At 39.9% G+C, this 13878-nt stretch overlaps 1 protein-coding gene across 1 annotated transcript; it reads right to left on the bottom strand.

Moving 5' to 3' along the window:
* Positions 1–7070: 7070 nt before the first annotated feature.
* pnrc2 (proline-rich nuclear receptor coactivator 2) lies at positions 7071–12910 on the bottom strand. The gene is made up of 3 exons (XM_053651965.1): positions 12742–12910; positions 11909–12151; positions 7071–9763 (listed from the first exon to the last, which is right to left on the bottom strand). The coding sequence occupies exon 3, from the start codon at positions 9740–9742 to the stop codon at positions 9329–9331; it is 414 nt and encodes a 137-aa protein (XP_053507940.1). The 5' UTR covers positions 9743–9763; positions 11909–12151; positions 12742–12910; the 3' UTR covers positions 7071–9328.
* Positions 12911–13878: the final 968 nt, after the last annotated feature.

Here is a 13878-nt window from a genome sequence, read left to right as displayed (position 1 = left end):
AATATAATATATAATATATAATTATATGAATTTTAATGATAAATATAATATATAATATATAATTATATGTATTTTAATGATAAATATAATATATAATATATAATTATATGAATTTTAATGATAAATATAATATAATAATAGGAAGTGTGCTGTTCCTCTTTTCATCATTATTTACACTCTTCTAAAAATGAAGTTCCCTCTGGAGGAACCCTTAGAAAGAGTCCCAGAAGCTAAGACTCATTAGTTATATGAAGAACCCCTGAAGAACCCTTAAAGAACCTTTTTGGAAGTGTGCATGTGATTATCTTTGATAAACTGTAGATGAAATCCTTTATCTCACTGACGCTCATTGATTATTGTATTTGTTATTAAAGTTAAAATGCAGACAGGACGGTTAATAAAACGCGCGGCCCTTTGCTCCCCCTGTGGAACACCTGCAGTGCTGTATCAGGAGCAAAGAAAAAAAAAAAAATCAGGAGGGACGGTGGGGTTTATGATGATATCTGAGTTTAATCATTAATCCAGCGAGTCTGCAGTGACCATAACGCCTCTCACCATCACGCAGGAACACTTCAGCTCATTTACCTGAGGAAGGTTACAACCTGTTTACTTTTTCTGTAAATGATGTACACATTCCCTCATCAGCTCCTGTTCTCTCTGATCACGTGATCGTGTGGATGTTAAAGGGGTTTGATTTGAACATTAAGACTCCATTCAGCAGCGAGCACCTCATCAGGTAAGACTGCAGCACTTTACCTGGATCTGTTCACCTGATCACGTTCTCATATCACTGATTAGTTATTGACAAATTCACACACTGCTTTTATCATTTACACTTCACACACACAGCCAGCTCTCTCTGACAACAAGCCCTTCTTCTGATACAAGTCCTCTTTATTATTATTATTATTATTATTACTATTATTATTATTGTTATTATTATTATTAGTATTCGTATTATTATTGCAATAACCTCTTTCTCTATACCACATTCTACTCTGTACAATGTTCTTCTTTTTTACGTACTGTGCAATAATGGTATATAATCTCCATTTCTGTTCACAGTCATGTTTTATCTCACTGTAATGTGTTTATACGTCAAATTCCTGAATATACACCAGTGCACCTGCTCAATAAAGCGTTATTATTAGTATTATTATTATTGATGTTATTATTACTATCATTATTATTAATTATTATTATTATTAACTGATGTTGTATTTTAAACACACAGGGCCTCACCTCAGCTTTGGCGTCACCATGGTAACCGTGTCAGTCCTGTTCCTCCTGCTCTCAGGTAAATATCGACTTCTAATTAATGATCTTTATTAAAATATTTCATATGTAATGATTGGAGTATATTTTGAAATGGGAAAATCTTCAGGTAAAAGTTTGATCATTATAAACAGTGTGTGTGATGTGTGTGTGTGTGTGTGTGATGTGTGTATGTGTGTGTGGGTGTGATGTGTGTGTGTGTGTGTGTGACTGTATGAAAGATCCTGACATCTGTTTTAGTAAATGAACTCTTTCTTATTGAGTGTCAGAGATCAGAGGGTTATTGTTGCTGTATGAATCCATAAAACTCACAGAAACCATAAAGTCAGCGGCCGTGATGATGTCATCAGCATGATATTTGCATACCTGTTCCCTGCATGACTGAGTTTGGAAGATCAGCACAGAGTAGCATGGACAAAAACATCACAATACATTTATAACGATTTAATAATGTATTGCGTGTTGAAAACTTTATATCAGGATGGAATGACGTGTGTGTCAGTGTCACTATCATTTCAGCTTAGCTATATTTAAGTCTTTATTGTAGTCATTAGTTGTTTTTATTTAAGAAAATACAATAGAAATATGTTTATTTCCTGTTTAGTAATGACAGAAGCTGCAGTTTGTCCTGCAGCGTATCGAGCGCCAATCAGCAGCCTGATTAAAGCTGCAGCGTGTAACTTTCAGTGGTTCAGCAGTTTGGAGACCTCTCTGGTAGAAATTTGTTACTGCAATCAGCTCATGGCGTAATGTAGTGTAACACTAGTGTGTGTGTGTGTGTGTGTGCGGGCAACACAAAAACAGACACATTCACATTTACATGATACTTAAAGTATAGTATAGTAAAGTATATTAAAGTATAGTAAAGTATAGTATAGTAACGTGTAGTATAGTAGAGTATAGTAAAGTATATTAAAGTATAGTATAGTAAAGTATAGTAAAGTAAACCAAAGTATAGTGCAGTAAAGTGCAGTAAAGTATAGTAAAGTATGGTAAAGTATAGTATAATACAGTAAAGTATAGTACAGTGTAGTAAAGTGTAGTATAGTAAATTATAGAAAAGTATAATGCATATATATATATATATATATATATATATATATATATATATAGTATATATATGCATTATACGTATACATAGTAAAGTATAGCATAGCAACGCATAGTATAGTATAATACAGTAAAGTATAGTATATAAACATCACATGAAAGAAAACCTTTTTTCTATAGTGTACTTTTATACATTCACATTGTACATTTTTTTTCTTTGTTTTTAAAGTCTGATAAAAAACAAACACACCATAATTTAAAATAATGCTGTAAGCCATGGGCTCAGCACAAGCGTATTCGGTGGCTGAGAAAAACCTGTTTGCAAAACTACTACAGACCCTCCTGTCAGTAATTTTATAGACACACCCCCATCTCAGGCTGGGGACACTCCCACCCCATCTCAGGCTGTTTATCCTCTTTATTCAGAGGATAAAGACATGGCTGAAGTCAGTGAGGTCTGAGCACAGCCTGATTCTGTTACAGTCAGCAAATAAACCACGCGGGGCTTCAGATAAACATAATGAGAAGAAATACAGTACGAGTAGAATAAACACTGCAGCGTTTACTGATCTGTTGACTAATTTAGAATGATGCCCCTTTAAGTGGCGTCAAAATGAAAGATATGAACCATAAAGGTCTTGTGTTCTGCTGTTCTGCTGAGATCCACGAACAGAGTTCCTGATTATTTCTGTTCATGAACTCTGGAATCATACTGCCACCTTCTGGTGAGGAGGGGTTTAGTTTTACTGCTCAAACAAGATGGAGGTGCAGACAAAAGAAAAGAAACTCATTGGGACTTTATTCTGAATGTGATGAATGCTGCGGTTAACAGAGCATTCATTTGATTTGGGGAGGGTTAAGTGTTTGGAATCAGGAAATATAGAGTCAAAAGGAAAAGCAGACAAATGATGCACACGTTATTTTTTGTTCATTTTAATCATCTTTATTTATAGAACACTTCATTTTAAATTAATATCACGACACTTTACATAAAACAATGAATGACTTTCAACACTAATCATTTATAAAGGCACAAATAAACTGAGTATAAATCTATTTACTATGAATCATGAAAAGTCTATTCAATGAGATAAAAGACTAAAGAGCTACGAGCACACAGAGTTATACAAGTATGATGAGCTACAGAGTTCCCCACATGTTCCTGACGGTCCCACAGCGCCGTGGGACACCAACACCACCATCTACTGCACCACCTACTGGAACCATTATATACAGTTCTGTTAATATTAAAATAAATGAGTGTATAAACAGTACATACGTAATTGTGGAAATTTCATGGACCGATGTTCTAGTGGAGGTTCTAGAGTTTCAGGCTGATGAAGAAGTACATGTTCCTCAGCTGAGCGGTGATGATCCTCAGGATTAACAGTAGTCCTGCCCCGGCTGAGTGAAGTGCTCGGAACACACACATTCTTTATTCACTTTTGTGATCTGTTCATTGTTGGAGGAGGAAGTTAGTATAAACAGCAGGTCCACATGTTGACCAATCACAGGTTTTGTTATTCAGCCTCTACACCAATCACAATTCATTCAGCAACACGTTTGTGTCATCAACCTAACTGCGCTGAAAAATACACTACATAACTCGTTATAATAGGAGACTTAAAATATATTTTTTATTTTATTGAATGTTAAACTTGGTATCAAAAACAGCCAAAACATTAGGCACACATATCTGAGCGTTAAAAAGATATAGGTTTACAGAATGAGTGACACACACATACACACACACAAGGAGGTGATCATGTGATTCTCACGGTCACAGTTTTATACGTAATGAGTGTTCATCCTCATCACATTTCCCTCCATCATCTCTGTCCTGATTCATTAACAGGAGAAATTTCTTCCACAGCTTTTTCTCCTCCAGTCCACAGCCGTCTCTCTACGTTCCAGATCATTCCGAGTGGCATGAATCAGACTGCGGCTCGGGCAGCTTGCAGAGATAATTACATCGACCTCGTCACTGTGTACTCTGATGAAGACAACACTGACCTGTATAATATGACGGAGAAGGCTGGTATCAGTGGCGGTTGGATCGGTCTCTATCGCAGTAACTTCAGTGAGAAATGGTCTAATGGTGATCCTGTAACATTCAGAAATCTGACAGGGGTTTGTGGGACATCGAGCTACTGTGCTGCTATGAAGGCTGATGGTTTATGGGAAAGTCTTCAGTGCACAGGGACAAAATATTTCATGTGCTATGAAGAAGGTAACTATCACAGGTCCAAATACAAAAAAAATGTCACCTCTAAGATTGTTGATAAATTATGAGTCTATATTTTTCACATCTACAGGTGACATTAAATCTAAACACAATTATCATCTAATCCTTGAGAATAAGACCTGGTCTGGTGCTCAGCGTTACTGCAGGGGGAAATACACTGACCTGGTCAGTATCAGAGATCAGCAGCAGAATGAAGAGGTGAAGATTAAAGGGTTAAACAGCAACAATCCCTTCTGGATCGGCCTGCTGTGTGATGACTGGCAGTGGACCGATGGAGGAAACTCCACCTACAGAAACTGGGGGAGTGGTCATCCTCTATCATCATCATCAGAGGACTGTGTTAAACTGTTTGAAGGGAAATGGTATTCAGTACCGTGCAGTAATCATCAATACCCTGTGTGCTACAGCAGTAAGTGTGGACTTTCCAAACAGTAAAATTGTCTCAGCAATCTTCTGTATGATGACTAGAACACAGCTGGTGTGAGTCTCTGTCTCTGATATCACTCTAAACCATCCTCCTCCTTTTGGGGTTTTCTGTCTCTATCAGCTTCCATCCATGTGAGTGATGAGGCTCTGAGCTGGGAGGAAGCGCTGGATTACTGTTGTGACGGGAACAGGGCTGGATTTCTGAGCATCGATTCTGAATCTGAACAGAGAGAGGTGGAGTCTGAGCTCAATAGGGGGCATGTCTCTGAGCCGGTGTGGGTGGGGCTTAGACAGAGCCGACTCTTTGGGTTCTGGATCTGGGCCGATGGGAAGGCCGTGTTTCCGTACTCCTACTGGGATGAAGGGAAACAGCCCGAGCATCATCTCTCTCAGCACTGCGGCGCCGTCGATCCACGGAAAGACTTCAGCTGGAGAGATATGAACTGTCAGTCTCGGTATAAAGCTCTGTGTCTCATCAAATGCTCTCCATGAACCTCTATACATTCATTTATCTTTAACTCTTTACCAAATCTGAAATATTGTTTAATAGCACTGTTTTCTCGTTGAACATTCAAATGCATTCGGATTTATAATAATTTTCATTTTGTTTAAAGAGTTACTTCATAATTAAACTTTAATTAAACTTTTTAATTTAACTATAACTACAGTGTGTTATTAATTTCTGTAATTGTATTTCTCATTACGAGGTATTGCACATCAACTGCATTTATACTTATAACCATTTTAAACATTATATATTCATATAAAATTAATCTGAATATAAATTGGATTGTGTTTATAATCATGTTTTGAAACACTTCTTTCTTTACAATATTTTTTCTGTAATAATCACATTTTACTGAAATAAACATCATGAAACCTGCAGTTTATTTCTGAATGTTCAGTAGGAAACAGGTCAAGCTAATCAGCTCATATTGATGTAATGGCTTTTAGAGCTTGGACAAATTCACCTGTGGAGCAAATTAAATATGGGGGGGGGGGGTGTGGGTGTGTGTGTGTGTGTCCCCCAAAACTATTCCCAGTTAAATTCCATGTATAAACATCACATCATACTCCTCATAATCCCAAATATTCAGTCTGCCCTCACCAGCATTAAACTATCACTGCTAGTTTAAATTCTATTTTATATAATTTAATAAAAACTGTGCACTGATAATATTCTTATCAATATAAATGTTTATGGATATAAATTCAATGGCAGAAAAACTCTTTATGGATCTTCAGTAATAAAGTTAATTGTCTGTGCTCAATACGCCTGTTTACAGAAACACGACATTTAACCTAAACCTTAGTGTAAAGTCTAAATCAGAGACAGATTTCTACAGTAACAGTTACATCCTAAACACTCAACCGTCACTACATTTTATTTATTAGCAAACCTAGCATGTCAATAAATAAAACAATACCTACTCATTACACTGTACCCCATTTAAAAAGATCCTAAAATCATGCTACAGCGTGCTATTCGAGTGACCAAAGTTACACCAGTTACTAAACTGTTAGCTAGAACACATCACTGAATAAAGCTGAGGTGTAACACGAGGTAAATATGAGGATCTAAATATATAGCCATCCTGGTAGATAATAATAATAATAATAATAATAATAACAATAATAATAATAATGGAACTAGTATTTGAGCAGCATGCTGTATCAGTGGTAGTTATTTAACATTACCTACAGAATCAGGTTCTAATGTAGAACATCAGGGTGGATCAGGAATATTTCCCTCCTCGGGGGTTCGTTAATTACTGAGCAAAATGTGAAACCATCAGAAAATTAACTTTAATAAGACTGGAGAGTTAAATTAGAACCAAACTCAGACACTCGAACCCGTGTTCTGTAGCGGAGCGGAAACATAGCAGGGTTCGATCTTTTCATAATAAACCCAAAACACTGCAGAGGGAAACGGGGACAGATGTGTCTGAGAGTTCACCAACATCTGTAATGTTTCACACAGAAGAGTGAGGAGTGTTTACTACAGTCCACTTCCCCGACGCCTCACCATCACATCACACTCATTACTTATTTACAGATAAAGGAAAACACACCGTTTTGGGGGGTGAAAGGGGAGGAGTTTTATTATTTATTTTTTAACCAAATCAGACAGTGCTTTCAAAACTTTACTACATTCCAATTACAATAAAATGGGCTTTAACTTTTCTTTTTCCCTCCACAAGTGACTTTCTTAAAAGTTTGGGACAAATTATTACAAGCCAATTATTAGGGAAGGTTGAGAGACTTTTACACACACACACACACACACACACACACACACACACACACACACAGAGAAAAAAAGAAGAAAATCAATTAAAACAAAAACATTACAGCGCTGTATTCAAATGTGAGTCTGCGGAGGAAGGAACTCACACCTGATACACCTGCGTCCATTACAATTTACTGAAACAATCGAGACAAAGTATTTCTTGAAAAAACAAAACAAACCCATGGTTCTTATTTGAAAATGGAGAGAGTGTGTGTGTGTGTGTGTAAAAGAGTCTGTGGAATTTGAACATATATATTTTATAAACTTTGCACTTACAGCTGTTTCCCGGTCTGCGTGTTCAGTAATAAACAGCTGTGCAGGATCACAGGTAGAGACTCGCTACAGGCAAATATTTTCTTTTTTCTTTTTTTAGACAAAAATAATTTCAGCATTTCAAATCAAGCCACGTCTTCTGCGTGACTTACATTCAGTGTTCTTACTAAAAATACTTTATCAGCAGGTTTAAAACAACCCTGCGTTTAATATACAGTATACTACAGGTTTGTACATCTCATTATTTACACGGCTCCTCAGAGTCGTCTTCCGGCTGGCCGCTAACGCGCCGTGCGCAGAGGAGGGACGCCGTGTTCAGGCGAGTGCCGATAACCAGATACACGGCGTAATGGCAGAAATAATCCACGGTTATCTTCGTAACGCATCGTGGATAACCTAAACCTGTCAGAGGAAGTGATGTGATCGTACTGACATCTAAACCTGCGATACAGCGCCAACGCGCTCCATATTAAACCATCTACTGATTTTAGGTACACCATCAGCGTAAAGCGATGAGATCGGACGGTTATCAGGCAGCGGATCCGATACAGCACACGCCTGAACACGTTATACAGAAATAAGAAGCAGGGGGGTGGGGGTACTTCACGCTCACAACATGGACACAGTGCAAGGCAAAGAACAAGTCGAATGAGTCTAAAACTTTGGCCCCTTTTTAAAAAGGTAAACGGATTAATTGCTAAGACACGATGTTAGCGACGCGCCCCGTGGCAAACAGGCGAACGAAGCGAGACAGCGAGATGATCGACACCCCGATGCCCCGCCCACATATGCCTTCCTCCGCATGGTTCACCAGAAAGCTGCGTACGTCACTGATCGTGTTCAAATCTCCTCTGTGGTGTAAATCCTCCAGACAAGCGTGTGCTGATGTCACGGCTCTGTGGCGGTGGTGTGATTAGTACTTTACTTTAATCAGAGCCCTCAGAAGCGCTCCTTTAAACCCGTCTGAAACTAAACTGCACCTGGACAGAACTCGACTCGGTTCACGCCCCACAGCGCGCGGTGTAGTTTTACAGATCATCAGCACACGCAGGTCTGTGACCATGTGACCAAGGGGACTCGCTGCAGGTGATACACTGGATTACTTCACGGAACTTAAACACTGATGATTGGTGGAATAAAGAGAAAGGAGACACTGCTTATTTACACACCTCGTAGAATTTCAACCCCCATAGTGCAGTGCGCACAGCGCTAATTATAAAAGTACAGGAGCTGAAACCACAAGGTGTGTGTGCGCACCATGTTGTGAGGATAAATCATACAAACACACACACACACACACACACACACACACACACACAAACACACTCGCATCAAAACTTGTCTGTGCTGAAATATAAACGATGATTATTGTGATGCACACGTTCGTGTGAAGTGATTTGTCCCATCGCCCTGACACACACTCTCTCTCTCTCTCACACACACAGACACACACACACACACACACACACACACACACACACACACACACACGTTAACGGCCAACAAAAACAACAAAACCTAACATTAGCAAGAAGGAGATCCAGTTGAGCATTTGGTTGATTGACACATTTAAACTCCGCCCTCCTGTAAGGCCGCAGCGATGCAATACCCGCCCGAACCTTTAAAAAAACTATTTACATTTAAAGAGGAACCGTTTGCAGAAATGGTCCCGCTTAAAATAGATATCATGGCGCTGCAGCGTTGCAGGAGGGGCGGAGCCTGACGAAGTCGCTGATGGTTCGTTAACATTGTGGGGTTTTTTTTTTTTTTTACGCCTGCACTTTGAGGAGGCTCTTTAACTGAAAGGCCATCATCTCGCGCCGATCGCAGGGAATCATGGGAAGGGAAACCCAGTGACTAGGAGGTTTTGGGAGCACGCTGGGAGAAGGAGGCTCGCTGAATTTGGCGCCGGCGTAGGCGTGGCTGCAGTGCGTGACCAGGATGTTGTTCAGGTGAGTCACGGCTCCGCCCCAGCACTGATCGCTGTAGGAGAAACGGACCGAGCCGCTGTTCTCCTTCTCCGCCAGTTTCTCGGGGGTCATCTGAGCGCCGGGAGACGCAGGAAATGCGCCGGCGTGCTGGTTCCGGATCCTCGACTTGGCCTTGCCGACGTGGCTGTGCTTTGTGGAGGCCGAGTGATCGGGATGGGGCGCTGGAATGTTGTATCTCTCACCACCTCCCATTCTGACTGTGCTGGATGTCACCTGATGACGTGAAAACGTAAATAACATCACGTGGGATTAGATCCTGTGTAACTGTACCTGTGATAAACCTTATACAGGTGTGAGTTTAGACTTCAAGCACAACAGAAGACTAAAATCAGCACAGCGTTATATAATAAACACTTAACAGGTCTTTAGGACGTTCCACAACGTTTAGACTTCCTGTATCTCAATAACAAAAGAAGGGAAATTATTGTTACTGAGTCACAAACATCGTATTTTAGAATTATATTCAGGAAATCAGAAATCAGTCCATACGCCTTCCACAACCACATGACGTCCTTTATGCTGATGAAAGGTGGAAAAACCCACAATTACAGCAGAAAGACTGAGCAAGGATGTGGAAGTGTTTTTAAAAATAAATCTCACCGCTATTACACAGAATGATAAGAATATGGGTCTATACAAGCCTGAGGCGGAATAAATCTCATTAAAACCCTGAAAACAATTAAAATGACCTGAACTCTAAAGCGAAACCATTATTTCTCTAATCTCAGCTATATTATACAAATATTACATCATGACTCGAAGGGATTTCTACAAAACAATATAAATGATGATATTTATGATCAAACAACTATATATAAAATTATACAAATTTTAATATGTAGGTTTGAAAAATCCAGTCTTACAAAGAAACAGTTGTGCATCATCATCATCGCCATCTCCATCATATCATCTACAATATCTCACAAAAGTGAGTACACCCCTCACATTTGTGTAAATATTTGATTATATCTTTTCATGTGACAACACTGAAGAAATGACACTTTGCTACAATGTAAAGTAGTGAGTGTACAGCTTGTGTAACAGTGTAAATTTGCTGTCCCCTCAAAATAACTCAACACACAGACATTAATGTCTAAACCGCTGGCAACAAAAGTGAGTACACCCCTAAGTGAAAATGTCCGAATTGGGCCCAAAGTGTCAATATTTTGTGTGGCCACCATTATTTTCCAGCACTGCCTTCATGCTGAATTCATGCTGGAATTCTGCATACTGATCATGCTCTGCTTCAGTATGTCACAGTACATGTTGGCATTCATGGTTCCCTCAATGAATAGACGTATGAGTGCTGCCAGCATTGCTGCAGAGGTTGAAGGGGTGCGGGGTCAGCCTGTCAGTGCTCAGACCATACGCTGCACACTGCACCAAATTGGTCTGTGTGGCTGTCGTCCCAGAAGGAAGCCTCTTCTAAAGATGATGCACAAGAAAGCCCGCAAACAGTTTGCTGAAGACAAGCAGACTAAGGACATGGATTACTGGAACCAAGAGAAACTTGTTTGGTTCAGATGGTGTCAAGCGTGTGTGGCGGCAACCAGGTGAGGAGTACAAAGACAAGTGTGTCTTGCCTACAGTCAAGCATGGTGGTGGGAGTGTCCTGGTCTGGGGCTGCATGAGTGCTGCCGGCACTGCGGAGCTACAGTTCATTGAGGGAACCATGACTGCCAACATGTACTGTGACATACTGAAGCAGAGCATGATGCCCTCCCTTCGGTGACTGGGCTACAGGGCAGTATTCCAGCATAACGACCCCAAACACACCTCCAAGACGACCACTGCCTTGATAAAGAAGCTGAGGGTGAAGGTGATGGACTAAACCCTATTGAGCATCTGTGGGGTATCCTCAAACGGAAGGTGGAGGAGCACAAGGTCTCTAACATCCACCAGCTCCGTGATGACGTCATGGAGGAGTGGAAGAGGACTCCAGTGGAACCTGTGAAGCTCTGGTGAACTCCATGCCTAAGAGGGTTAAGGCAGTGCTGGAAAATAATGGTGGCCACACAAAATATTGACACTTTGGGCCCAATTCGGACATTTTCACTTAGGGGTGTACTCACTTTTTGTTGCCAGCGGTTTAGACATTAATGGCTGTGTTGAGTTATTTTGAGGGGACAGCAAATTTACACTGTTACACAAGCTGTACACTCACTACTTTACATTGTAGCAAAGTGTCATTTCTTCAGTGTTGTCACATGAAAAGATATCATCAAATATTTACACAAATGTGAGGGGTGTACTCACTTTTGTGAGATACTGTATATCACCTCCATCACCATATCATCATCATCACCACCACCACCACCACCTCCATCATCCTCACAGTCCTCTGCAGCACAGCTTTACCTCTCTGTTGTTGTGGTAAAGTTGCCTTTGCAGAGGTTTCTCCTTCTCACTGTCTCGTCACTGATCTGTCTCCAGGTCCTCGAAGTAGTCCGTCTACTTCTCACTGCACACGTGTTTAGCTCGATGTTGATGGTAGTGATGGTGTTGATGGTGTTCATGTGCCAAAAAGCAGCGTTCTGTCGTGAAGCTGAGCTGAACATCAACTCACCTCGGCACACACTGCGCTACCGGAAGCCCTTAAATCTACAAATAAAACACAAAGTTGTTGTTGTTTTTTTAATACTGCACAGCTGGATTGTATTGCATTACTGTTCTAGTCCCCAAATGTAGTTTATAATATAACTACATAATTACCCACTCTGGGTGCATTCACTAAACAAAGGTTCTTCGACGCCAAAACTCGGGTTGTTTACATTATTACTACTACATCCATTCGATATTACCCCGATAAATTAATGCCATAATTAAAGCAGAATCATGCATTCCTAGACTAAACTAAACATAATAAATATGCAGGAAAATGTCTAGCAAAAAAATTAAATTGGAACCCTACCAAAACAAAGAGCTGGCGTTCACAATATGGCGGCCGATCAATTGTTTTGCGGTTTGCTTCTACCACCCGCATTCTGTAACTCCCGCCTCCTGCGCAACGATTGGCCAGGACGTCATATTTACAAGCGTTTAGCCAATGGAACCACAAAGTTGCGAACTGCTAGCCAATCCTAACGCAGGAGTTGAGCTGAACAGTAATACGGGTGCGAAAAATACCTCCAGATGGATTTTTTTAGTTAACTTTGCTAACTAGCTAACAGCAAGACAAAACGAGGACTTACCGACTTCCTTAAGGATTTGTGGGTGAAAACGCCACGTACTATACCAGCTGCAGCTGTTTGGTGAAGAAGTTACTTCCTACAGGAGTCAACAACCTCTTCGCCCCAACACCACAGCTGAGATGTTCACTCTCTCCTCCGCTTCGTCTCTCTCACAACAAAATGGCTCCTCAGTCAAGAATAAGTAGCTCAGCTGGGACGCGACAAATCAGCGTCGAGCACTCAATTGGAGCAGCCAATAGGCGTCCGCGACACGCTTGTTGCTGCCTTCGTTACGTCACGAGCTTAGAGATGGTGACGCAGTTTCACAAAGAAAACTTTCTTTTTCTGAGTTTTCACTTTATTATACATCTTATTTTCGCTTTATCTGTTGAACAGATCGCGTTAGATATTCAGTTTCCTACGACCGATCACTCCTGTTTGTTATTCCTCTTATTTACTGACATGAAGAGTTTTCTGACTCATTAAAACTGAGATCCCTCCCCTCCATTCCGGTATACATTATTCTGTTTATAACTCATTCCTTTCTCATCTTTATCTATGTCTTGTTCTTAATGATCGATTTCTTGAATACCATCAAACACCACTGCATATTTTACTATTTTCTTTTATTTAAAATATTTGTGAAAATGATTACAATTACCCCACACTGATAAAAACAATTTTGTGGGGCCCACAGGAATTGTTTTTTATCTGTTACTGGTTTCTAATGGTTCCTGGTGGTTTTTGTAATGGGGTGTAATGGTTATCGCTGTATTGAGCATTTTGCATATGCACTGATATCACAATGGAAATGGTATGTATAGTGACCTGTGACTATATATGTAGTTATATGTAGTATATGTAGTTGATGGTTTTCTAATGGAATTAAAAACTCCACACTAAGGATTCATCACGCTCACTGTAGGAAGACTGTTTATGATGGTGTTTATGATGGTGTTAAATGTTTGGTCTGTGTTTTATTGTGTCATTTACTTCCAGAGCATTCTATTCATTTTAATTATCTTATTTCTTAATGTATGTTCATCACCACACTTCATCATTCACACCCTGCATATTAAAATTGTTCTAAAATAACACGTCTGATTTAGTTAATAAAATCCACACTATCCAAAGAAAAATGCTGAATTTAGAATTTAG

Source organism: Ictalurus furcatus, chromosome 20 (assembly GCF_023375685.1).
Source record: "Ictalurus furcatus strain D&B chromosome 20, Billie_1.0, whole genome shotgun sequence".
Lineage (NCBI taxonomy): Eukaryota > Metazoa > Chordata > Actinopteri > Siluriformes > Ictaluridae > Ictalurus > Ictalurus furcatus.
This window is presented reverse-complemented; position numbering and strand designations above follow the sequence as displayed.

Coding starts and splice junctions, on each gene's coding strand:
- pnrc2 (XM_053651965.1), bottom strand. CDS start 9,742: ATGGGAGGTGGTGAGAGATACAACATTCCAGCGCCCCATCCCGATCAC.